The sequence below is a fragment of the Drosophila biarmipes genome, chromosome 2R, assembly GCF_025231255.1.
Source record: "Drosophila biarmipes strain raj3 chromosome 2R, RU_DBia_V1.1, whole genome shotgun sequence".
NCBI lineage: Eukaryota > Metazoa > Arthropoda > Insecta > Diptera > Drosophilidae > Drosophila > Drosophila biarmipes.
Genome location: NC_066615.1, coordinates 22,002,824 through 22,029,891, shown reverse-complemented (window position 1 = coordinate 22,029,891; position 27,068 = coordinate 22,002,824). Strand labels below are relative to the sequence as shown.

The 27,068-nt window shown below is 43.3% G+C and overlaps 2 protein-coding genes across 2 annotated transcripts in view; both read left to right on the top strand.

The window, feature by feature from the left end:
- Positions 1-3,702: 3,702 nt before the first annotated feature.
- On the top strand, positions 3,703-5,208 carry LOC108022300 (splicing factor U2AF 50 kDa subunit). Its single transcript, XM_017091160.3, has one exon. The coding sequence runs from the start codon at positions 3,808-3,810 to the stop codon at positions 5,122-5,124; it is 1,317 nt and encodes a 438-aa protein (XP_016946649.1). The 5' UTR covers positions 3,703-3,807; the 3' UTR covers positions 5,125-5,208.
- Positions 5,209-12,085: 6,877 nt separating this feature from the next.
- The window catches only part of LOC108022831 (uncharacterized), a 45,420-nt gene continuing 30,437 nt past the window's right edge, over positions 12,086-27,068 (top strand). The window contains exons 1-2 of the mRNA XM_017091976.3: positions 12,086-12,590; positions 25,713-26,183. Of these exons, the coding sequence (XP_016947465.1) occupies positions 26,066-26,183 (118 nt within the window). The 5' untranslated portion in view covers positions 12,086-12,590; positions 25,713-26,065. The remainder of the gene's footprint in view (positions 12,591-25,712; positions 26,184-27,068) is intronic.

Sequence of the window (27,068 nt, the reverse complement as noted above, 5' to 3'; positions counted from 1 at the left end):
TAATAACATTGATTTTTTCCTGTGTTTGGAAGAGTTTAATCCCCGTCCAGTTACCCGAACCGATTAAACCTCACGATTGTTAAAGCTTAAGCCCGACGTAATTGCATTCCAGCTAACTGCATTACACTTCGCCTTGGCAGCCCTAAGCAGATAATTTGGGCCAGAATACCATTAGGAATTCCCTTTTCCCGCCCGAAATCGGAGACGGGGAGCTGTATCTTCGGGCTTAATGCGACTGCATCTCACACAACCTCCCGAGGAACCCTGAAAAAAGCAGCAGGAGCAGCACTCAGATGTGAAATGAAATTACGAAGAGCCAGCTGAATGTCAATGTCCTCCCACAAAACCCCTGCCCAACCGCTCCTCGAGCTGCGCTGCCAAAAACAAAGGCGAACGGAATGTGTATACAGCAGTATGTACAAATATATATATTTTTTATGACATTTCTGACAATTTATGATGCAAATTCCTCGCCCAAAAACTGAAGAACGAAGCGGTGGCACGAGAAGAAGCCTCCGACAAATTGTCGAGAAATTGCATAAAACTATAAAAAGGGCAAAAAACCCAGAGGCATGGGAGAAAAAACAAATTGTTATGCTGAAATCTGTAATCTGAAGTAGTTGCGGATGCACTCGAGAGATATTTATGGGGCGGGTGGGAGTGGGAGGGAGCATGGCGAGAAAGAGACGGCCCCACTCCCTGGGCAAAGGGCGAAAGCTGCATGCAAAAATTGTTTTATTTCTGCTTTCATTATTCTGCCTTATATTCCGTGATGGCTTTTTATTTTCTGTTGATTCATCAGAAAATAAATTGAAATATTCTTGTTGACAAAACCGAATGCGGACAGAAAACTTTTTGCTGTTTGCCGTTGGATGATTTATTTAATTTACTAAAACTAACACAACATGGAAAATATTTGACAATAAAATCACGTTCACACGCTTACGGCCACAAATCAATTGGAGCCACCGAAAACGAACCCATCAATGAAACCGGCCCCGGCCCCGGCCCCGGCCCCGGCCTCGGCCCCGAGAACCCAAAGTTCATTATAAAATTATTTGTCTTCTGATGCCATTTGGGGTCCCCAATTCGTGGAAAGAGTTCTGACCGCAAGTGAGGACTCCACCCACACGAATTCGCCTCTGGCCTTTGTATAAATACCAATCTATCCCACGAACTCCACAAAAACAGATTCTTTCAACTTGTGCGGTCCCCTTTTTCTGGTTAATATGACTGTGTTTCATGCGAAAGTCACACAAACAAGCCGGAACAAGAAAAATATGTGGACTAAAAACTACTGGTGGCAATATCGGTGGTCGTTTAAAAACAAACATTGCAATTATACGGCAAACGCCACAAAAAAGTGGTGGAAAAGTTGAAAAGAGCTTCATTAACGAAACAGAAATGACGTGAAAAGCAGCGCTGACTTAAATAACTAAATCAAAATTAATCCTTGGCAAGGTACAGAATTTGTGTGAAATGAAAAGATGTTTTATGAATATTGTTGAAAGATTTATGAGATACCAATCTGTATAAAGATTTAAGGCTTTTCAAACAACCTAAAAATGCAAGTAAAATAAAGTAACCTAAGAAAGCTTAAAAAAAGTTACTTTCAATCTTGAGGATTTTCTAACAGCCATAAATCCAATTAAAGTAAGCAATGTAGCAATACCGTTTTTTATAGTTTTATTATCTCCTTAACATGAATATTTTTGAAATTTTGTTCCCACACAACCAAAAAACTTCAATTTCGATCGCAACGATTTTAAATAACTGATTTCCATTTCGAGCATGTGGCCAGAACTCAAACGCGGCAGAATATGTTATGAATTTTTATTGAGTTGTTGGTGTGCTGGAGAAAAAATTAATTTATCGCCTTCGCTGGTTCGTTGTTGTTCAAATAAAAGGCCCAAATCGAAATCGACGATCGAAAAAATTGAGGGAATTCGGAGGCTCGTCATCATCATTCGGACACCGCCATCGAGGGACATCGATGTGGGGATACGTCAGAAAGTCGTATCAGGAGGCGGGGAGACGCTGCCTGAATTTAAATGGACAAATTAATTGCGTTTGTCAGGCCTGTGGACAGGTTCTGGCCATTGGGACAACGGCGGCCAAACGCCCGAACAAAGAATTAATTGGTTTTTGGACACTGGATGAAATATATTTAATTTAGGCTTAATGCCGGACAGAGATTGCCTTTTAGTATGCATCCCCTCTCTCTATCTGCCTCCGCACAAGTGTCAAATTGGCATTGAATCATGACTGGGACTGTATCTCTATCTGTACGCGATCGGCGGGCCATCAAATAGCCATTAAACAGTAGACCATTATCCTCGTTGATGGGGCGAGAGTGCCAGAACCCTCTATAAAGGACCTGGGACCCCGAACCGCAGGCGATCGTGTGGCGCAGTCGCTGATCGAGGATCGGAACATAAATTATCACTCGGTTCGGGGTCCTACAAAGTGACTTGTAGAGAACTCGACGGGGAAGGGTGCGGGCTAGGAACTGTGTATTGAACACGAACAGAACACTGAGAAAGAAGTATAAAAGTTTTCTTTAGTATACAAGGGAAAAATATACTATTATATTATACTATTATATACTATATTAGAATGAATATGTAATGTGTAAGAAAAAATGATTGAAGTTGAAAATATACAAATATACGCATATAGCTACGATTTTTTTTAAACATATATACGAAATATGAAAAATAAATGTTCTTTAATATTATAATATTTTTTCTGATTCAACCATAGCAATAGTACTTAACACATGTAATCCTTTAGTCAAACCACATTTGGTTCTGCTTCCTTTATTCAAAATGGTAAAGAGGGAATATTTTTTCCACGAATATAATGATTTCGAAATCCCTCTTTTGTCCGATCCGAGTTGACAGTTTTATTGTGTTTTGAATTAATTGAGCCGCCCCTCGGTTCCAAATGAAGTCGTTGTCGCTGTCGTGTTTCCAAGGAATGCCGTGAGGATGAGTTACCCGAGACCTCGTCCCATCCCCTGAGATGGACCCCTGAGGGAAGCTGGGCAGCGAGGACCACACATTGCGATGGAGACACACGCAGCTCTTTTGACGAACCCAAAAGCATTCCCTAACAAATTTCTTCTTCTCTAGTTATTCGCCCTGCGGGCCAGAGCGTTGCCAATTAATTATAATTGATTGGCGATATTAACGAAAATTATGATGATTACGACTATTCGCTGGAAATGCACCCGCAGATACGTAGATATAACGATTCGTTATGAAAGCTGAACACTATTCGGCTGCATGATAAACGACTTAATTGTGGCTTTCAGCGAGCCATTGGCATTTAAATTATTAAACTTTTGATATATCATCTGCGCGGCTAAAAAGAATATTTTAATCGGTTTGAATCGCGCTTTAAGGTATACAAAAGTGGGAAAATGATTAAACCCGGGAATGGAATTTAAAAGAGAAAAGTGATGAAAGCCAAATATTTTATAAAAGAAGTGACAATCTTTTGATGATTATTAAATGTTTATGAAATGTCAGGAAATGAAAACGATTAATCAATTTTGTTTAAGAGGAACTTAAACCAAAAACTATGTTTCATTAGCCGTGTACTATTCCTCTTTTTTAAATTGTAAACTTTTTGTATAATTTAAAGACTATATCATATTTATGGTATGGTCACATTGCCCCATATCTGTTCTTAAAGTAGGCACCCTGAACTTACTTGAGGAGCTGTCAAAATTTTATCAGAATATTTTAAGCATTTGTGCTCTCGTTTCCAGGCTTTGTTTATCTGTGGATTTATTTCGCAATCATGGTTGGGCGCCGGTCGCAAAGGAATCGTTCCCGGAGCTACCGTTCCCGTTCGCGTTCCAAGTCGCGTCCCCGACCCACTCGCTCCGACACGATCTTCTCGGACAGACCGCGACTGGAGCGACGTCCGGGCCACGCTCCCTCTTCCTGGGACATCCCGGCCACCGGATATGAGCACCTGACCCCGCTCCAGTACAAGGCCATGCAGGCCAGTGGGCAGATTGCCTCGAGGATTGTTCCGGATGCCGTGCCCACGGGGGAGTCCGCTGCCATTGCCATGGTCACCAGACAGGCTCGTCGCTTGTACGTGGGTAACATTCCCTTTGGCGTGACGGAGGAGGACATGATGGACTTCTTCAACAACCAGATCATGTCGCTGGGCCTGAACGCCTCCCAGGGCTTGGATAGCAGGGCGGTGCTGACCTGCCAGACGAACCTGGAGAAGAACTTCGCCTTCCTGGAATTTCGGTCCATGGATGAGGCCACCCAGGCCATCACCTTCGATGGGATTAGCTTTCGCGGGCAGATCTTGAAGATCCGAAGACCCCACGACTACCAGGCGGTACCCGCTTTCTGCCCGCCCGAAGCAGAAAGTTCCCTCGACTTCAAGACGCTCACAAACCCTCTGAACACTCCATCGACTTCTGGCAGTGCAAGTGGACATGTCATATCCTCCGTGGTCCCCGATTCGCCGAATAAGATCTACGTGGGTGGCCTGCCCACCTGCCTGGATGAAGCGCAGATCAAGGAGCTGCTGCTTTCGTTCGGCAAACTAAGGGGCTTCAATCTGGTGAAGGACAGCCAGACCACCCTGAGCAAGGGGTTCGCCTTCTTCGAGTATGTGGATCCCACGGTCACGGAACAGGCCATAGCCGGCTTACATGGCATGCAGTTGGGGGAGCGCAGACTGGTGGTCCAGCGGTCCATTCCCGGAGGAAAGAACGGAATCAACGGACCACCTCCCGTTGTCCAGGTGCCCGGGATATCCACCCTACTGTCCACCGGCTCAGCCACGGAGGTTCTGTGCATGTTCAACATGGTTCTGCCGGAGGAGCTCCTGGACGACGAGGAGTACGAGGACATCAGCTCGGACATCAAGCAGGAGTGCACCAAGTACGGCGAGGTGCGCAGCCTCAAGATCCCCCGACCCATCGGCCCTGCTCCGCAGCGGGGCTGTGGCAAGGTCTTCGTCCAGTTCGAGACCGTGGAGGACTGCCAGAGGGCCCTGAAGTCGATCAGTGGCCGCAAGTTCAGCGGTCGCATCGTGATGACCTCGTTCTACGATCCCGAAAAGTACCTGGCCAACGACCTTCAGTAATGAGTTAAATAATAACTTAGATTTGAATTTAAAACTGAAATTCTGCTACATATAAGACTGGAGAAATGAACTTGTTGATAAGTACTTAAGTATCCGAGAATTCCATCTTGTCAGCCGTGGAGTCGGTTAACTGATGGGCCCAAGGCCAGACTGCGATAACGCATTTAATCCCCTGCGAAAGAACCGGCTCTCGTTATTGTTTTTCGCTGTTGTGATATCATCTGCTTAATGACAGGGGAGTCGCCTTGAGTTATCTGGGGATGGGATGCCAGGACACGCCTCGCCGCCCCCGAAAGGGGCTGCCCGGGATTCAATTAGGCAGACCGACTTAAGCTGCAATCCTTAAAGCTGCTCCAAAGCTGACACCTCCTCCTCTGCTTTTTCTCTCACTTTCGGCTGCCCTCCGCCAGCAAAGCTCTTGCTTAATTAAAATTTTAAACTTTACGCTTTATCGCCGGCATTTCTCGGGCATATTCACACCTACCTTCTGCTGTTTACGCAGCGGGCCCAGGTAATTCTTTAATGCCCTGCCCTGCCCTGCCCCCAGTGAGGAAGCTTCTCGGCTGCTTATCTCCGAACGGTTGCATTTTCTCAGGTCTCACATTTCAAGACTCTCGGGCATCCGCCTCGGGTCTTTGCTTATCGCAGACTTTGGTCATTTCGTGGACAGCCGATCATCAATACCCGTTCGCGTAATGAAATGGTTTATACACGGAAAAAAGGGCAGGTATATTATATAACCTAGAGGTAAAAATAGAAAGAAAATTAAAAAAGGAAGAGTGATATGTTTTTCCTGATTATTAGATTAAGCAAAATATCAGCAATATATTGATGACCCAACATTTTGAATATCCTCTATTAAGTCTCAAAAGTTAATGGTCAATTTTTCAATGTAATGTTAAAATTCTAGTTGGTTAACTGCTAAATATTTTCCTATATGATGTTCACTTTACGAACGACCAGTACTTCCAGAGTCTCTTGTCTGTTTACTAGCATGATATTGAGAAACTTACTCCAAAGGTTAGCCCGACATTGAGAAATCGACCCTTATTATAAGAATAATTTCTACGCATGTGTCAGGAAACCTGCCATCTTTTCCCCCAGTGCATCCTTAAGAGCGCTGAAAGCCCATCTCCAGACTGAGCGATTTATCAGTGGCAACGACGACCACAACTAAACGCTTTATCGAAGCGGCCGAGATTGTGGCAGGAAGGAGCGGAAAAGACGGAGAACCTGAGTGGATTGTGGACACAAATTAATTCAACGCCTTGGACTTTTGTCATTCACCGGAGGAGCCGATCTGAAGGCGAACCTTTCATGCCCCGTGTTCCCCCAAAAAAGTAACTAAAACTTCTTTCGAAGCCGCTGCTGTCCCATGAAAATCAATGCCTCGATGGGTAATTAATAAACGCCCATAAAGATGCGGATACAATAAAAATTCCAGACTGGAATCGAAGGCGGGGAGGCGAGGAGGCTGGGAGGAATGAGGAATCGAACTCAAAAGGGTTTCTTTGATTTTGTAGTTTTTCCTTCGTTGATTTTTATGATCTGGCAGCTGCGCTTTGGGGATTAACTGGATTGACTTCTAATCTCTCCGGCTCCCCGCATCTCGTCGAGCAACTTCTCCCCCTTCCGCCGGCGGACTGTGACCGAGGTTAGGGTCTCCGGGACGTTAGGTAATCGAAATGAAGCAATCAAAGGCGCAGTTGAGTGAACCCTACCATCTCCCCTGCATTTTTAATTGCATTCTCATCATTTCATTTGAATATGATGTAGTAGATAATTGCCGGGCTCCTGCCAGAGCAACGCCCTCGATAAGGCGACTGTTAAATGACTCTTTTACCTCACTTGATTGCTCCATCTGGTAGCTGGAATGGTATCAGAAGCTTGTTTCTTTACCTATCGCATCCATCACTTGATTTGTGTATCTCGCGGGTTATCCAACTTAATTAGTTGGATCTGCAGGACGTTGTGTTTCACTAATGATAGTTTAGGTGGCCGAGCGTCGTATAAATTTGCCAAAGATCTGGAGATACTCCCGGCGGATGGGGTATCCATAAAAATTTGTTCTTCTAACGATCGCGATAGGCATCTCGCATGTGTTCAATTTGTACAGATTTAATTAAGATACACGGGTATTTTCAGAGACAAAAGCGGGTTTAATGAACTGGACTGCGAATCGCAGGCAGGTCAGAAGTTAATCTCCGAAATATTCAAAAATCATGCCATCAGAGCTGGAAACTTTTCCGCTTCTCAAAGGGAGAAGTTCTGTGCCGCAGTCAATTAACCAGAACCTGTTGCTTTGTTTGGTTCACCCGCAGTTCAATTCACATATCCGGGCCCAAAAAGAAGAAATTAAAGGAATGAAGGGGCGAGGAACAAAACATGCGAAATAAAATCAAATAAACAAATATTGTTCTGCAGTTCGAGCGAATTTGTAATTTCCCCTTCATAGTCAACAACAAAGGCCAAAAACAAATTACCAGCGAGAATAATTTCCCCGAAATTTCGACTTGGGGTTGTGTCTGGGGGGAGGGCCGGGCCCTGGGAGGTGTTCCCCACCCACTGCGGGCTGTCATTGCCATGCCCGTCCCAGGGTTTCCACGTCGCTTCGTTAATGGCAGCGCAATTAATTCGAGCAAATCGTCTGTGAACCCTTTTTATGACCTCTAAGCGCCTCGGTTCGCACTGCCCTCCCACCCCCTGCATCCCGTCCCACTCGCAGATAAAAATTCATTAAAGGACATCATCGGAGGGCTTTGTTTCGCTTTGAACTGTTTGCCGGGCGATAATAAATGCGGAATAGAACGCAATGCCGAAAAAGCGTTCTTTAAATGCTTCTGAAGTTCTTTTTTTGGGGGAGGAGGAATTTGTTTGGGTTTTATTTGCGTAAACTGTTGAATGAGCTACAATGCTGGGTTACGGAAAGTGTACTTCGGGAGGGTCTAAGTTTACAAGGTTTTTTTGGTATCCCTTAAATACAAGCTTGCGTTGGGCACCTATATTTTCTGATTAAAGAGTATAACTATTTATTCAAGGACTCTTGAAAAATCCCTAACATGTTCTTCACAAACTATGTAAGTTCTTTGATACATTCTTCCAAGTGGTTTAAGTTACCCTGCTCATAGCAAATATCGCTTACCTTTTCTACTATTTTCGATTTTTAATAATACTTAGACATTTTTCCTAATATAATCTTGTTTGTACAACCCCTTGTTAGCTGATCTCCAATAAAACACTTCGCTTGTTAATTCCGCACAATAGGTAGAACCATTCAGCTGAATCACCTCCCTGTCAGGGACATAAATCTCGCTACCTCTTCCGAAAGTTACCATATACTGGGCTAGTCCCCCTGCACCATTAAACTAACCATTAGCCGGCTATTCAGCTCGTTCGAGCACATTGTTACACGATAATACCGCTGATCTATTACGCGGCTCAGGCACCATTTGTCTCTCTAAACTCTTACACAATTCGAATCCAGTCCGAGCTCAGAGTCCCGAGTCCGAGACCAGAACGCGAGTTCGAAGAACCCATTTGTGGACACCCCACGGCGCCGAGGGAAAAACAAAAGGAAAAGCGGTGGGCACCTGAATGGGTTTTTCCAGCGGCGCGGCGAGGGAGGGCCCAGCAGCAGCGCGAAATAACCTGCGAGTCGAGCGCATTTAATGAGGGTCATAAAATCAAGCGCCGGGCCTCAGCCTCCAGACAAAAAATAAACCGAGACATACAGATAAACCGAAACTAAACCAAGCCAAGCCCGAGCAGGCGTAACAGGTGAGCCGGCAATGAAATTATAATGCCGATTATCCCGGGCAGGAGCATAGGCAGCTCTGTGGCCGAAAAGGACATCTAAGTGGCCCAGAGCTGACGATTTGGGAGGAAACCGTTTCGTACCATTTAGCATTTTCCTTTATTTCGAGTATTTGCTTTGATATTTTGCCGCAAACCTTTTAAATCGTTTGTTTGGGAATTACGCCAAGGGGTCTTCTCTGCTCCTCCTCCCATGCAAATGCGTGTCAACTTTGACCCCAAGTGAAGCCGAAACACATAATCCGGAAAGAGAAAAAACGGAGCAGATGCGAGACAACAATAAGAGCAGGCAGCGAAACAATGGGAAATCCGAGTTTAAGCTCCTCGAAATGCCCGACTTTTTCGACTGGCCGCCACTTCACTCCGCCTGGCATAATCCAAACTAAATGTCCGACTTAATTTTGTTGTTCAACTGTCCTGCTTTTGCCTGAATCGCACGCACTGCGAGAAATATTTCGTGATCATTGAAGTAAGGATTTTTTTTGAAGGCTTTATAGCCTATGTAAATATTTTTTGGTATATAGAAATGTTTTATTTTTAATATTTATGAATTTTTAGATGTATTTTATTTCTATACTTTCAGGCTGATATGTAAACCAATGTAAATATATTCTTAAATATTTAAATTTTTTAAAGGTGTTGTAGAATGGAAACTTGGGTAACCCAAACTCTACAATTTTTTTTATATGTGAACATTGTTATATTTTTTTTTTTTGCTGACTGGTGTCACATTAGCAGGATATTATTGCGTTCAGTTTATTTATTTTTCCTACACTTGATCGATTTATCAAAACACTCGAGTCCAATGAACCAAATAAGCATCGAATAAATATTTTCTCCCCTGGGTGTCCCATCCCCTTCTCATACATAAGCATGTGTACCTGTCATTTCCTCGATGACCGAGCTGATAGTAGTGTATTTATATGTGTAAGTGCAGATTGCATACTTCACTCCCTAGGTTCACTGACCTTTGCCCGCTCTATTCAGGAGTCCCCCTAGGTTGTTTTTTGCTGTTTATTTATTCCTTTTTTTGCCGTGTAATGCTGTGAACTTCGAGGTCCGCCCCCTGATGAATGCCCGCTGCTCCGGGAGTCATCTTCATTCTGCCGGCGAGCATTTGTCCTGCCGTTTGTTCGGATGCTGCTGCAGTGCCACGCCCCTACAACGCCCCCGCCCCCGCCCCCGCGCGCCTGTCAGCATCCACACAATTCAACTTCAACTTTTGATACTCATCTGAATTTGCATTATTTCCTTTGCCGCTGTTTACGTTGATTCTGATTTTAATCTCTCAACTGCGCTCGCTTTCCTCGCCGGCTCGCCTTATTTAGTTTGGAATCTTTTTTCCCGGTCCGATTGCCGGTGATACGTACCTGCCGTCAGCCGTCAGCCGTCGTCCAGGCGAACAGGTTTCCTTTCTTTTGTCCGTCCCGCTCGGCGGGCTCCGACGCACTCTCCACTCGCTTTTCCGTTTTCCCCGCAGTTCCATTCATTTCATTCGGATAGAAAGGCGAGGGCAGGAAAAAGTTCCTAATTGGTATTAAAATTGACTTTTTTCCCTCGACCATTGTGTTTCGATGCCTTAATAGCTAGAACGGTGCCGCATTTGTCTTCTGGAGTCCTGTCCTTGCGCACTTTATTCAAATTGCATTAACCGGGAGCCGTAACCCGACTTTGGGCAAAACGCATCTTTCAGATTGCATCTCGATGGTCGAGATTAAAATCGAAAGACAAACAGGCTTCTCTTCTGCCTCCGATTTCCTCGTCACATTTCTCTGAATTTTTGTTTCGTTTAATTTTTCTGTTACCTGCATTTCGCCTTTTGTTTGGCGCTCGGGTTTAATGCCACGAGCATTTATGTGGGAAAAATGCAAGAATATCTGCAGGATTAAATTTAAATGTGGCCACTTACACGTAATTAAGTTCGCTGCACATTATTTAAATATATTTTAAGCCGTTTTTCCGCACCAGCAATATCCAGATACAGCTGGCTATAAAATTTTATTAAAGCTTAAATCGAGGAGCAACGTAATTTGCAGCAAAAGATTGCAGAGAAATTGTTTAAAATAATAATAAAATGGCATAGGTCAGTTCCAATAAGATACTGTACTGCTAACAGCGCGGCACTCCGAAATCTGTTGAATTGCTTCCACTTCCCCTTAACAGGTCGCTAACATTTATTGTGGAAGGCATCACTCCGAAAGATAGTGCTCCACCATATGTTAACAGATTGTGTGTTAAGACATTTTTTAATAAAAATATAAATTGACTATCCCATTAAGATTGCGAACAACTAATACTTAAAAAATAAATTCGTTAAGTTATGACACTGCTTGTGTATTCTTATGATCTTGAATTCTTTGATATCCAATACCTATCCTTACCCCTTCCGTACAGCACAATGTAATCCACTGAGTTACTTTTCGGAACTTATGTTATACTCTCTGGGATTCTATGTGAACTTAGTGAGTGAGTTGTTAGTTTTCTGCTTTTGTTTGTGGATGGCGTCTAAAATGTGTGTCATTTTGCGGCCAATGCAAAGTGACCACCAGTGACTCTTCTGCCAGGCCAATTTAAACGCCACCGCAGAAAGATCACCTATGAAATCAATCAACATAAATATTAAAATATTACCTTTGTTGTTGCACTTGGAAAACACATTTACTTAAAAAACCAGAAATAAATAAAAAAATAAATTAGCCATAAAATTTAAAAATTATAGACAAGTAAACAAATCTATTGTATATTCAACTATTGTTTTCACTTAATATTTATTATGTTATATGTACTGTTTTCCTTATAATATACACATGAAGGTTGACATGGATTCAGGAGGGTTATAAATATAATCGTTTTATTCTATATTTCTAATAAGTATATTCCGTAATATTCCTGAAAAACCTCGTCTAACAAGATCAAGAACTTCCTGGCCACCATATAATATCCCAAATCAGTTGAATTAAATATTAACATAGCTCCCACACCCTGTGGAGTGCGTTTCTCTCTCAACGTGGCCCTGTTAGAGGGCGGCGCCTGCGCACTGGCCACTCTCTGCGTACCTCCAACATACCGTCCACAGGCGCAAGATACAATCCACTCGCGATGCAGTAGCCGACTCGATTCATAAATTGCGTTTAGTGTTGCCGAGAGATTCAAGCGTTGTGGTACTCGAAACCGCGAGGCGCGTTCTGTGGCGTTTTGGATTGAGTTCGATCAGAAAATCATAGTGTCGTTCGTTTTCGAGGCAAAAAGTGCTAGAATCGAGTTAAGAATCGGCCACAGCTGAGCCCGAAAAGTGACCAAAATTCATTGCCTATAGAAAGTTAGAAAAATATCCTCAAAATTGCTCGTTCGTCGTCGCCTGTCGGTTGTCGTCAGTTCGTCGCGGGTTGTTGCAACTTCGTGAGAGAAACACAAGGGCCCCAAGTCAGCCCAGAATCGTTAAAAAATCACCTCAAGTCAAGTAGTTCAAGACAGCCAAAATTCAGTTACAGAAATCTGAAATAATAATCACATCGGAGGTGTGCTCGTGAGATGTGGCTGCTGCAACAGCCGCAGATTCGTGTGGCCCAGTGTCAGTGATTGAGAGTTATAAGCTACTGAGCGTAACTGCAGGATGATGCCAAGCGGATTACACATAAGGATTAAATAACAAAGTAATTTGCATATCTGGAAAATAAATTGAAATCATGACAGCGAACTAGGCACAAATTTATGCACGAATATTAGCCGGAGCCCTCCCTCTCCTTCTGCTTTCTGCTCCAAGGATCCTGCGCCAGCGGATGTCCGTTCATGTCCATGTTGCGAGTCAATGAAACTTTTAATTGTGCACGCGTGCCCCTCTGAAGGGAACTCCTTTCGAACCCCTTCCAACCCCCTGCCGGACCCCTTCCAGCCCCCTGCCGAACCCCTTCCAACCCCTTCCACACCTGTTCTGTGGGGCCTTCGTGCCCGCCGGCCCCGCCCCCTTTGGGTTTATGTTCATGTTTCCCGCATATTTGTCATGGACATCGCCTGGATGAATGCATGACTGGGTGAACAATCTCCTGGGGATCGCTGGGCGGGTCTAGGGGGGAGTCCCCCGGGAACAGGAATAAAAGTGCAACCATCAAGGCGTACGTACTTTAAAAACTTGCGCAACTGGCCAAGGAATATTCTGTGGGAAATTAAATTGTTTGGGCATGAAAGGAAAAGTTTGACTTTATAGGAAGTTGTGGGGAAGCCCACATAGTGAATGAAATATTAAAGATGCCATTTAAAAGTTTGAAACTCATTTTACTATATTGAGGGAAGTTGATCTGGAGAATTTATTGCACATCACTTTTGTGTTTTTTGACTTTAAGCTGAATAAAATGTTTCATAAAAATGTCTTTGTAGAAAATATATAAGTTGTAAAGTTATCTTACACACATTTTTCATTCAACTTTATTCAGTTATCTTTAAACTCAAATCCCCTGGAAATTAAAGCCCCCACAACTCCTGATTTTTCTACTCGGTCGCCTCGCTAACTTTATTAGCCAGCAAGTGGAACTCCTCTTGTTCCGCCCTTAAGCTCTCGACCAAATCTCAACTTATTTTCAATTATCATGTCATCTGGTGGGAAGCCACTTCCCCTTCAGCTTTTCATCCCCTTTTCCTTGCGCCACCAGCTGCACTTGAACTCCATGCTGGTAATTCGGGAAGTCCCCCTCGCCAAAAAAGGGACCAGGAGAAAATTTACTATCGCCACCAACGCCAATTGAAGCACTTGTCCACGCTGCCTGACCTCAACCCTCTGGTTTTTCCGCCCAACTCCCACCCGCCTTTCTCACTCTCTTTTCCCTCTTCTCGTTATGTTTTTTGCGGTCAGTTGAGGCCGCGTGCCGGGTTTCCATTGTATGTGTGCTTTTCGTGTTTATTTTTTTCTTGCGCACCCAGTACTTGCAGAGTTAGGGTATGTTGTATAGGGTCTAAGGATTATAAACCCATATCTCAGGACCTATGTGAGTTAGAACTGAAATATTTGGGATGTGGCTCGTTGAGGTTGGGTACTTAGCTTACACCAAAGAAAGCAGAAGCTTAATAGAATTTTTAACAAAAATACACATTTAAGAAGAACAAAATAATTACCCGGTATTTGATAGTTGGCTTCTTATTTTTTTGAAAGGACATGGATATGTGTGCGAGGCAAAGAACAGCAGAAAAGGCAGCTTGCAGAAGGAGGAGAAAGTGGGGGTGAAAGGGCAGGGGACACCGCCAAGTTGACCTCGTGTCGCCTGCAGCGTTAATTTATAATTTACTCTCGGCTCACTGAAATCGCCTAGCACCCGAAACCCCCTGGAACCCTCCCCCCGAAACCTCCTTGAGAGCTCCCGCTTTTATTATTATTATTTCTGTGCGTTTCCACGCGCTTTTCCCTGGCCGACCTCAGGAAAGGAAAAAGGTCCTTTGCCCCCTTCGTCATCCACCAACGTTTTTGCCACTTTTGACTTTTTTACATTTGCCGACGGGTCTGAATGTTCTTGTTTTTTTGTCCCCCTTGTTGTTTGTGTGTTGTTGTGGTGTCCCTTGAATTTACTGGCAAACAAGGCGGGGATATCCAAAAACCTGCTACCAAAACTCAGACCCCCCCGACGTCCCTGTTTTTTGGCCTTTTCAACTACTCATTGTTGTTGTTTGCCCCTGTTTTTAGTGCCTTAATTTCGCTGTTTGTCTGTAGGTTTTTTGAGGTTTTTTCTGGGGGATGCTCTCTGTCGGTTTTAAATATTTTTGACTTTTGGCCCCGCGACTGTGGCTCGTCTTGCTTTCTCCTCCCAGCCTTTTTCCGACTTTTTCGCTCGTTTGTTTGTTGCTTTAATTAATTTGTAAATTTACTCGGCCAGATTAAAGCAAAAGAGAAGCAAATTAGCCTGAGACTCCGCCAACAAAAATGCAGATGGACGACAGATGTCATTGGGTGAAAGAGGCGGAGGAGTTCTTGGTTTCTCGGGAGGGGTAAACCAAAGTGGGGCATTCAGGATTTAAAAAATTTTTGAGCTTGGAATTTCAGCACTTGCAGTGGATTAGCTCTAGCAGCTAAATTAATTTAATAATCTGAAAATAACTGAGGGTGCACACAATAGAAGTGAAGACAAAAAATAATCGCTGTTTATACAATTGAGATCATGAATCAAATGCAAATGAGTCAGAAATGCATAAATAAAATTTCTAAAAAAGATGGCATTCATGCAAAATACCAATTTAAGTTTTCAACGACAGAAAATGTATAGTATCTTTTCAGTTTGCTTAACTAATTGAAAACATATATTTTTTTATTTCACGTAACAAATTTATTTCCCTTTCTATAGATGCAGTTTTTTGGAAGTAGGATACAATTTTATATGAACTAGTTGAATGCCCCTGATTTATATGTGCAAAGCAAACCCTTAGTCTCGTTTATTAAATATCTTGTTAAATGATGCAATAAAATGTGCGTTTTCTTGAAACCCCAATTAGTGTTCAGCAAATCTGATTTGCTCTGTGGCTGATTCAACATTTGCAACCTGAGCGGCAGACTCTCGAGTTGCCTAGACAAACACTGTCTCAAATTTATATTTACGTTCGTGTTACGAGGCGTCTATCAAATTTCCCTGTCAATCTCGGTTTTGCGTTCCAGGAAGATCCCATCCCCCAGAACTCCAGGCCTCGTCTTTCGAGCTGTCTCCAAGTTTGCCAATAATAATAATTCAATTTCCTGCCGACGAAGTCGAGTCACTCGAGAAAAACACTTCTGTGGAAACTCAGTGAGCAACACACTCGCCCGCCGGGCATTTAATTGCTGCTCCAAAGCCAGAACAAAGACTGAAAAAAATGATTTGCAGTACAAATATATTCGGGGCGAATTATTTTTGCAGCTGTTTTTTGCCGGGTCTTTGTTTAAACTTTAAAGTATTTAACTTGGGCTTAACCGCAATGGCAAAACTTGGTCCTGCTCCCAAGTATTGACACATTTGTGAGCAGCGCAACATGGAGTCGGCCAATAAAATTCCTGCGGTGTCTGAGCCCACAACGAATTTCAAATTAAATAAACAGAAAACAGAAGACGGGGAAAAACTCCCAAATGTGCAATTAAAAAATTTTACAGTCATAACTTTTTATTATGGAACATAATTCAGACTTTTTATGCTGGGCGGGCAAAATGAAAAGGGGCTGCGTTGTGGCTCCACTGCGCGTGTTTAATTTCGTTTTTCGTCCTGTTTTTCCAATAAATTTTCTTCCCTTTTGCACGCAATTTCCTCACTTAAACTTTTTCCCACTTTCTCCGCTGTCTGCCCCCGATTCCCCGCCCGATTTCTCGCCCAGTTTTCCTTTTTGGGGATGTATAATTGCATTAAAGCCAACCGCCGAACTGCCAACACTTTTATGTTTCATCTGGTTCATCATTTTTGGGTGGCAACAAATTCCCCAGTTGTTTATGTCTCACATTCGGCAGTTTCAGTTTCTATCTATAGATTTTTATCACGACACGAGGCGGTTTCGTTTCATATTTTTTATTGGACCTAAATGTCGACACGTGGATAGTTTGCCATGTACGAGCGGCTTACTTTTTTAGATGCAGTTTAATTGGAGTTTTGCTGGGGCTTTTTATGGCTAGTGATTATCGTGGGGGTTAAAAAATGGGAACAAAGGGGTTAGTAATTGGTTCAGAGATCTTAAATTACCATCTAGTCGGGGCTTTATGCGTGCAATTTTGTTAATATTTCCAAAATGTTATTTTATTTTCATGTATAATACAATAGAGAACAACTGGAATGTTGATGATATGAGTTATTCCTACCTCAAGGATATTTCATTTTTTATTTTCCCATATAAAATGCATTTTTATGATTCATAAAAGTTATTCCTTCCTCAACCATGGTCTAGCAATTTATTTGTTTAAAGCCTCAGGAACTATGACGATTACATTAATTTTTCCTACATTAAAGCAAAGTTTTTCTTAACCTTTTGTGAACGTTTCATAATACTGTCATTATTGTGTGATTAGTCTATTTATATACAAAACAGTTTTATGTAGAACCAGAAAGATCTATTCCTTTGGTATATTCGCTACTCCTAGTGGAACCACAGCTCTCGCTTGCTTTTTCGTACTTAAAAATAATTTATCTTCCTCACCGGTGCGAACGTTTCATAACACCCCCATTACTCACATGTGAAGCACATTAACCCACGCCCATTAAGCTGTCCGACAGCCAATAATTGTCGCCCCAACTAAATAATGCATAAATAATGCAGCAGGGATAACCGACCGAGCGGAACCCAAACAGAAACAGGATCAGGGGAGCGGCTCTGTGCGATATTAACCCGTTCGGGCCCGAGGGGGTGGCTCTGTTAGTGGATTTGTCGGCCAACAAAGTGAGAAAACCGCAACGGAGCGGCATAAAAAATGCATAAAACGAGGACAGAATAAAGTCATAAAGTAAAAATTGCAGACAGGCGGGGAAAGGGGGCTGGGAGGAGCGTCCTGAGACCCAGGAAAATAAAGGAGTGTGTATGTGAGGGGGTAAAGGGTGAAAGGAGGAACGGAGGAAAAGGGGAAACTGACTCAGTCTGTTGTTGTTCTTGTTGAGCCCGGGTCTTGTTTGAGGTTTCAATAGGTCATAATTCACGCCTAGTCGCCGCTTTTCCCCCTGCCCATTTCCCCGTTGAAACAAATGTAATATTTAAAAAATATTTTCTAATTCTAAATAATAATTACTTAATAATTTTATAGATAGTTGAAAATATGGCTTGCTTACCTGATTTCAAAAGTACACTTTTCATCCCACACTTTTAAAAAAATATAATTTTCAATCACTGTTGATAGTTTGGTTTGCGCTAACTTTCCGCATTTTGAAAAGTTAAATTGAAGCTTCCAAAAAAAAGTGCCATATCCTGGCGAAAAAGATGTGGAAATTGTTATCATGTGTTAGCTGTATCCTCTTTCCTCCTCATTCCCACCCCGTTAGCCCACTCCCCCCACTTGTGCATTGTGCAAATTTGTTTTGGTCGCTGGTGTTGTGTTTGTTTTTACATTAGTTGTGGTCTGTCTCCGGCTAGCCACTTGGCGGAGACCTGGGGGGTGGGGAAATGGGGAGTGGGCGGGAAAATGCCGTGGAAAAGGGGGTGGCCGATGCATGGTTTTGTCTTCTTTATGGCTGCTAACGATGAAAAATGTTTGCGTGGTGCGTGTCGCAGCGCCTGCTGAGTTTTCCCTTCGCCTCTTACTTCCAACTTTTCCCCCTCCCCTCGCTTTTCCAGCACCCCCTAACGCTTGCCATTTCCTCACCTCTTTGCATGCGAGGCCCTTTGTGCATAATTCAGAGTCGCACTTAGGATCCACAAAAAGAGGGAAATATAAACCTTGCTACTAAGTAGATTAGCCTGATAACCGAAATTTAAAATACCCTTTGGTAGTAAATAGTACAGCCTACAATTGTGATTCTTACGATACTATAGAAGTATCTGTCTAAAATAAATTTAGTAATATTTCAAAATAATAGTAATAACCAGAAACCCGAAAAATAATATAGACAGTGAACATTGCAGTTTCCTAGATTTAATGTTTCCAAATTTAAGCACCTTGCTTAGTCTCAGTTAATAGTACTCTAATTTATTATAAAGATTGCTCGTATAGTAACTTCATCTTATTTACTCCTGTATTCAACACCCTAGGAACCCATTAATTGCTTCATTAGAGTGCCACCCCGATCATGCTCAAAATGCCTGAAAAGTTCTTTATCCCTTCATAGTTTTATTTAAAATTAAAATACCCTCTGCGAGGGCGCAAAAACGCTTTTATCCTGCTTTTTCCCCGGCTTTGTCAGTGGGTTCCATAGTTAATCCCCATTAGAGGAGTGGGTGTGGCCGGGGGCTGGCGTCAGCCCTAGGGTTGTCGCCCGCAGGTAATCGCAGCGAGGGGTAAGTAGCGAAGGGCGGGGTGGGTGTACAGTCAATGGCACTTTCGGTTATGGCCATAAAGTGCCTGCCATGGCCCGAACCGGAGCTCCAAGTGGTCTGCGTCTGGTGGTGGTGTCCCAGTGTCCCCAGTCCCCTTTCTTTCCCTTAGTTTTCCAGTTAGCCGGGCTTACGCAATGCGATTCCCGTCCCTCGAAGGCTCAGCCCTCTACATAATTAAGATCGCGTGCTCAACTTAGTCCGCTTAACTAACTTAACTAACTTTGCATTAGTGGGGGAAATTAAAATTCACCGGACTGTCGCAGATAGCCGTTCATATATCACAATCACAAAAATACTATATTTGCTAATGTAAATCCCCCGACGCAGACCGAGTGATTACATTTTTGCAGAGTGAGTAAAAGCATTTAGGGGAAATCAGTTATAATTATTAGGGGCTGGATAAATGCCTGTATTTCAGTGTCATTTTGGGTTTCAAGCTAAGTAGTTGAACCGAATAGGTCCTAGAATGTGACTTCCTGCAACATAAAATATGAAATATTTATAGTAATACCTCATACAATAATTATTGCCACCGAAATAACTTATATCTCCTACTTGAAAAACCCATTATAAAGTCAATTCAAATCTCAGCCAATTATGCAACTTGTGATTGCAACCCAACTGCGCCCAGCTACTTTTTGTGGTAATTAAAAAATAATAAAAACAGCGATAAAAACAGTAAATGCAAAGATAAGGAGCCAGCGAAATCCAATTAATTGCAAACTGAAGCCAATTAAGTTGACAGGCCAAAGGAGCGGGGAACGCGGAAAAAGGCGAATAAATCCTGTTGCTCTTTCGCACCAGAGCAAATACGCGAGGTCACACACAATCGCACACCTAGACCGCCAATTAACACACTCGCGGGAAGGCAGGAAAGGCCAGAGGAAAAGCGGGGAAGTGCGAGGGCAGTGCGTAGGCAGGGAAAACCGCAGACTGCAAACGCTGCGAGACCTCCGTTGTCCCGCAAGAAGTCAAGGCAACTCAAAGGATTCTCCCTTGACAGGGTTTTTAAATCGCAAAAGGAAAGGGTGGAATTTTTTAATACAACAAAGTGAGAAAGGAACTATATAGCAACTAGAATTCTTTAACCCTTTAGCTGGGCAACAAGCTACTTTGCTAGCTTGGAAAATGAAAAAATAGGAGATAATCATACCAAAACAGTAAACAATTTAAAGGGGGACAGACACTACCCCACATTTTTAATGCTCCCGTCGATTTCCCCTTTTTCCTTTGGCGGCCCCTTTGAAAATAATTTTCCAAGCATTTGTTATCCATATGAAATGTGCCAAGGATGCGCGACGACCTCCGCGGAGTCTGTGTGTTGGTGCTATTGTGCTTGTATTGGTGGATATTTGTATCTGTGTGCCGCGCCTTTTGACTCGTTACGCGGCCCCCGCTCCACTGAAAAATCCCACGAGTTTACCAGCTCCTGTTCTGGCGCTACATAATCCCTTATGTTTATAGGGTAGCGCCAGAACAGGAGGGATTATGTTTATAGGGCTAAGGGATAATAATGAAAAATGTTATCACTTATTTTCCAATTATATCTTTTTTGGTTTTTGTGTTAAGTGTTATCTTAAGGAAAACTTCGATTAAGTCATTATATTGACTAAAACTACATGGTACTATTTTCCCAACCTCTTCGTCTTCCGAAGGGTACTTTTCGGTCCACAGATTTCCTCCCGATTCCAACCTTTTCCACCTTGCCCCTTCAGTTAGCCATAAACACGCGTTTTTACTACATTGAAAAGAGTAAAATGTAAACAGGCAGAGGATGGAAAAGAGCATCGAAGGCGGAGGATTTGCCTCCATTAAATAAACAATTTTTTGTCATAGATATAGAATCAGACACACACACGTCGTATATGTACAGGACATTTTATGAGCCACCGTGTGTGTGGAAAATTGTTGACATTGAAATTTTACGAGCTTTGCTCTGCCATTGTCCCTGCTCAGGGGAATCGGTGTGCATATACATCTATATATATCCAGCCAGGCTCTGCCGTTTTTGCTTTTAATTAAAAGTATATGTAGTCGAATGAAAAAAATCGTTGTTGCCTGGCTGCCATGCCAGTGCATAAAATCCCCATATGTTTACCAAACCTTTTTGTTTTGCCTGGCGATTCGGACAGGTTTGAAATGTGAATACCTGCATTCTATTTGTCTTTTGATTTTGGCCAAGTACTTTGGGTAAAATGAAAACATGTTCAATATTTAAACTCCACACTGTTGACTTGGCTCGTGTATTAATTTCTAAATATCATAAATTCAAACGAAATATTTTTAGAACAAAACATACATTTTTGTTTGCCTCTTGCCAGGCGCAAAGAGTGCAATTAGTTGGGAAAACAAATAAAAGCTCCGATTTCAAGAGGCATTCTATGAAATATTTCATTAAAAGCTGGAGAGAGATGTGCAATTATGGCTGGAGATGCTGAAAAAGTCAGTCGAATAAAATATTAAACTCTATTATTTAAATTGCCAGCCGGCGAGTGGGAAAAACTCTTTCCGCACTTCCACCTCCCAGGGACTTGCCATCAGACTTTTCAAGGGGCGCTGGCAGCAAAGTTTTTCAGGAGTGAAAACTCTTTGTCGAGTGCAAGGAAAACAAGAAACAAAAAGCTCCTCGAAACGTGAAACGAGATTCGCCCGGCGATGGAGATTGTAACGCGAGGCGGGCTAAAATAGAAGTAACATTCTATTATTAACAACGCCACTCGTTCCTGCCACTTCATAAACAGCAGCAGACTGCCGAGAAGAGCAATATGAAACAATGGCAGCAACAATGGATGATGGGCAGCGATGGCACAGGATACTGAAGGACTAGGGAACTGAGGAAGTGTGGAACTGGGCGACTGAGGCACCCAAGGACCCAGCGACCAGAGGACAGACGCACAGACAGGCCAACAACGTGACGACGTCGTCATCGCCAGCAAAGTGTTGACATCTTTTTGCCCATTCATTGTGTGTCCCAGTCCATCCATCTCCTTGCCGCTCGGCACTCGGAGCTCCAACCTCCGCCACCGGGCAACAATCCTTGACTAACGCTATTCGTCCCTTTTAATTAATTTCACTTACTGTAGTCCCTCTGTCCTGCAGGCTTCCTGTCCTCACGGGATCCCATCCTTTAGGAGGGCACAGATAAAGAAAAATATTTGTTGTTTGTAAGCAAAAAGGTAGATCGAAAGTGAGAAGTGTCATTTTGAAGAACAAAATATACATTTTATTTTTAGAAGCATTTTATATGGTTACATTTCTTCTCATTATCAAATAGTAAAGTATTTCCAGTGCATTGCTCCGAGTTGTCAATGTGACATGGTCCAGTCTCAGCTTGAACCCAATGGAGGATGTGGAAAAGGTGTTGGTCCTTCGGGGGCTGCCATTCCTTTTTCCCCCACCCAGGGAAGTTTTCTTCATAAATTTATAAGCGTCACGTTGCTGACACTCTCACACATCTCTCACACACTTTTTTTCCGTTACCTTCCTTTTTCTCACCTGTGCCCCAGATAGACAGACAGTCCAACAGACAGACAAGGAGTCGGGTGAAGGCCTTTTGGGGCGCCACAGGAAGCTTATTCAGGGAGGGATCAGGTTGGCACCCAATAAAGCTCAGCGGTGGGGAGTAAAAGGGGGGCAAATCACTTATGCAAATTGGCCAAGAATTTCTCGCATTGTTCACTCTGTTGAGAGAAATAAAATGTTAACAAAAATCCAGGGAAAAATGTTGGGGAAGGAAAAGTCTGACTTAAAGCGTGGGAGAATCAAACAAATGTTTTAAGGGGGTGCACATTCCTTGGGATAATAATTGACGAAAAATCTGCGTTTTTTGCATTGAATATTATGCATATTTAAAAAATATATACCTTTCCTTAACCAATTCAACATTGGAAAAAATTAAAAATTACCAGGCAATGCTATCCCAAGGATTTCACAACCGTTTTGGAAGATATTGCCCCGATAATAACCCAACAATTACTGTGTTAATCTCTGGCACATTTGGCACCCTCCCCAGACATCACATCGAATCTTCTCTTCCGGGGAGTCTTCCGAACCACTCGGCACCTGGAAGCCATTCGGCCATTACTTCTTTTGGGGCTGGCAGAATGGCCAAATTAAATAACCATGTGCCCCTGCTGCTGCTCCGGGTGAAGTGAGTTATGGCCCGGAGCACTCTCGCCGTGTGGGAATGTCGAAAATTAGATTTCCCGGACAACAGGTTTCCATTATTGGGGCTCCTTCGCATTTCGCTTTGCATAATACATAAATATTTTCTATTTGCCGTCATATTCCATTCGCTGGCTGGGAATGGAAAATGTGGGGGAAACGCACTCCTTATGAGGGGGGACGTCTGGGGTCTCGAGTGGCAGCAATAGGCGCAGCATAAGTAAGCAGGCTTTTCCGAGCAGGTGAGGCGGGTGGTTGGGCGGGGGCTTCCCGGCAGGAGCTTGCCACTCGTCACTCACCCATTTCGCCATTTGCCATTTGCCATTCATGCGTCGTCCTGGTCTCAGACATCATTCATACAAATGTCTGAGCCAGCTCCTGCGCCTGCTGCTCCGCTTCCTCCTGCCATTGGCCACTGGATTTCCCCCTCCTGGCTTTTTTTATTATTTATGTTACTCATTCGACTCGTATCCTGCTTGTTGATTGCTTTGCCTACACGTGTAGTTTCTCTACCTTGGGCCCCCTCCTTACTTACCAGCTCCTGGGCTCCTTCAGCTTTTTTGGGGGGTGCAAAGGGGTGGTTCTGGCCCCTTTGCTCGACTCGCCCCGTCGCGCTAATATTATGAACGGCAACTCATGCATTGTAGCCAGTTTTCCTCGGTCTCAGCTTCTGTTTCGCTTTCTATTGCTGCTGCTCCTCGGAAAATTGTGGTCGCCCTCTCACCTGTGTGGGGGAGACTCAGGGGCGGCTAGGAAAGTTTACGGGATTTCGGCTTATCTTATGGATTAAATTAAAAAATAAGATGTTAACACATATTAACTTAAATAAATTAAAAATAGGTTTCTGTTTACCCTACCTTAAAAAGTTAAATTGAGTTAATATTTTTTTGGAATATAAGTATATTTAATTCTTTTTATTTTAAAATCTTAAAAATAAAAATGTGTTTTTTGGGTAGAACATTTTTCGTAGCCCCTTTCAACCAACCCCCGTAACTCTAAAGTCCGCTCCTGATTTTTCGTCACCCGTAAAGTGTCAATGTAAGCCCCCAGCCCCCCTTCCCCACGTGTGTGTGTTCGTCCTTGCGTGCGGGCATGTGTGAGTGTTTATATTAGAAGAATCGCTGTAAGCCCCTTTTGGCCAAACAAAATGCTGCTAAATTGCTTCAAGAAAGCGGAGAATAGAGGCAAATAAAGTAGAGCACATAAACAACACGGACGAGAGGGAAAGTCTCCGGAAAGGCTGGGGGAAAGTGCCCGGGAAATGGGGTGGAGCCGCCCTAGCCAGATACTTAAATCTTGGCATTTGGCCCGCATTAAGCTATATTTCACCTGGCCAGGAACTCCGAACCAAACCGACGATGTGCGTTGTTTTCCCACCCCAGCACCCAGTTCGCCGAAACAATTCACTTTTCCTGTGCATTTCCATCTGGCTGGAGCGGGGGCTAAGAAAAATTGAGGTCAATTTGTTTTGGCATGTTGAAAGGTTGACAAAAACGTACTTTCATATTCCATATTCCAACGCTTTATTTGTGTTCCCTGCCGCCGACCGACATTGTTGTTAAATATAACAAGTTTATTTATTTATTGTTTGCACTGCCCTCGGCGCAACTGCCAAGGTTCCCCGGTCACTCGGTCTGCAGCCCGTCCGTCCGCCGAGGGCCCACTGTAGTCTCCCAGAGATATGGCCCGCGGGCCTTCTGGCTGTCTGTCTGCCAGTTCTGTGATGTCTGTGCTGGCATTTTAAATATTTAAGTCATTTCGTGCCCCAAAAGGCAGCAACATCATTAAACTTATTGGGTTTCGGTGCTGGCCAGTTGCATTCGAAATGAGTGGGTGGAAAACTGGGGGCGGGGCGGAAATTCTCCGGGGATACCTTTCTCTGTGGCTCGAGCCCTTTGTGCCCCGCCTTCGGGGGCGTGGCTGTAAACTTTGTTGCCGACGAATTTGAATCAAGAGGCGTCGACGTATTGATCCAATTTGTAGAGGTGAAAATTGGACAGATCTCGGCTGGAAAATTAGCTAGAAGGTTGGGTTACTTTATGAACTTAAAGAGGTAGAATAGCTTGGAAAATCATTGTATTATGGTTTCAATTTAATAAGCATTACTTCACAGAAAGTCTTGAATTTAAAAAATCACTTTTCAATTAAAATCGGTAACTCGGAGTTTTCAATATTTTTTTTTCGTTACTTAGAACCAAATAAATTTTGAATTTATAAGAGCGTATTTACTTTTCCCTAGGATTCACTAACTTTTCCGCTTCCTTAACGAGGGAAAACAAAGGGAAAAGTTCAATGGTCTCCACATCTTCCCCATTCCGATTTGCATTCACATACAATTCCAATTCTGGTCAAATTCCACTTTGTAATTAAGAAAGCTTGATCGAACACAGCAGTATGCAGATTTTCCCAGGAACTCCCCCCAAGAGTGCTCCATATTATGCACTTTTCGCCAGCAAGTAAATTTTCCGGATGAGGGGAAGAGCTGAAAAAGTCGAACATGCATTTCTCTGATTCAATTTGCAATTCAATATTTTGTTGCTCTCTTTTTCGCTCGTTTTTGATGGGGTGAGGGAGGAAACTATCCAAATTGTGCATAAATAAAAACTAATTCGTGCAAATGTTTTGCTATTGTTTTAATGTTCGGCATTTTCTATTTGCAGTGGCGAGTGTCAGCGACAGCCAGCGACTGGTGATGGGAAAATCGAATTGAACAACAAATCACAGAGCGGAGGAAAATCATGAGATTGAAAATGCAGGCAGCTGCAGCAAAAAGCGAGAAAAACACGAAAACGCGGCCACACCAAACGGGAAACTTATGAAAAGCACTAAGAGCCGAGAGAGCAAAAGAAAGGGAAAAACAACGTTAGCAAGAGGAAAACTAAAGCAACAATTATCGGGGAATCGGGGTCGAGAACCCAGGAAAGTGCACAAAAATAATAAACGTTCTTGAGGAGAAGCCGCGACTTCAGAGCAACGCCAAAGAAAAGGATTCCCATTAAATTACACCACAAAAATGGATACCGTTTTCGCTGTGGCTTTCCACCGCCAGTCAGTGGCTTTTCTTCTGGTCCTGCTGGCCGCAGCTTTTCCACTGGCCCAGGGTGAGCAGCACCCCGCCACCGCCGACGAAGGTAGGTACCCGAAAAACCAGCTCCATTTCCACATAACTCAGGGATACACAAAATCCACGGAAGTGGCACGGCATAAATAAATAAAAGGCAGCGTAAAAACGACAAACAAACACATTCCGAATTGCGTGAAAACCTCAATTGAAATATAAACAGCGTAACCGCAGAAAACCAGTGGAAATTGTTTTGAATTTAATGCAGGGTTGCCACAACAACAGCGTAAATAACACCGAAAACCGAACACCGAAACACCAAAAACACCAGAAACAACCACTATTAAAACAGCAACAAAAGCAATTTAGACATTAACACTATTTTCGGAGGGCGGCACTATAAATTCCAATTAAAGCCGGGAAAACTTAGCCTTGAACCGAACAAAAGCGCTAAATGGAATTTGATATTCGACAGGACACGGCTTTCCATTTTAAAATAGGATTTCGTAGTTGCCAGCCCAACTCCATAAAAAATTCAGCATTTCAAATTGTTTTTCCCCCTCTCCAGCTGTCCATAATGACATTTCACGGACATCCAAATGAAATTAGAGAACATGTCAATGAGTTTGTTTATATAAATGGGGCATGGCCCCGAACCCAAACCTCGGACTACGATTGCGTTTAGTTTTCCCATTACGCAAACGGAGGCGTAACCCAACAGAGCCAACATCTGGCGGGCAAAACCGGGCTCTCGAGGGTTAATTGCACGGGGACATGGGAAGTGGAAAGCGGAGAATTTAATTTTTGACTTTCCGGATCTCGGGGATCACAGCCCGAGCAATAAATGTCGAGCCTCAATGGCAAGGCCCAGCGGGAATCACTGAGATGTGACTGCAGCTGCGACTGTGCATTCCAGTAATTACCAAAGTGTGACTATGCCAAATGAAGTGGAGTC

Excerpts from the sequence above, each read along its gene's own strand:
- LOC108022300 (XM_017091160.3), top strand. The coding sequence starts at position 3,808 with ATGGTTGGGCGCCGGTCGCAAAGGAATCGTTCCCGGAGCTACCGTTCC.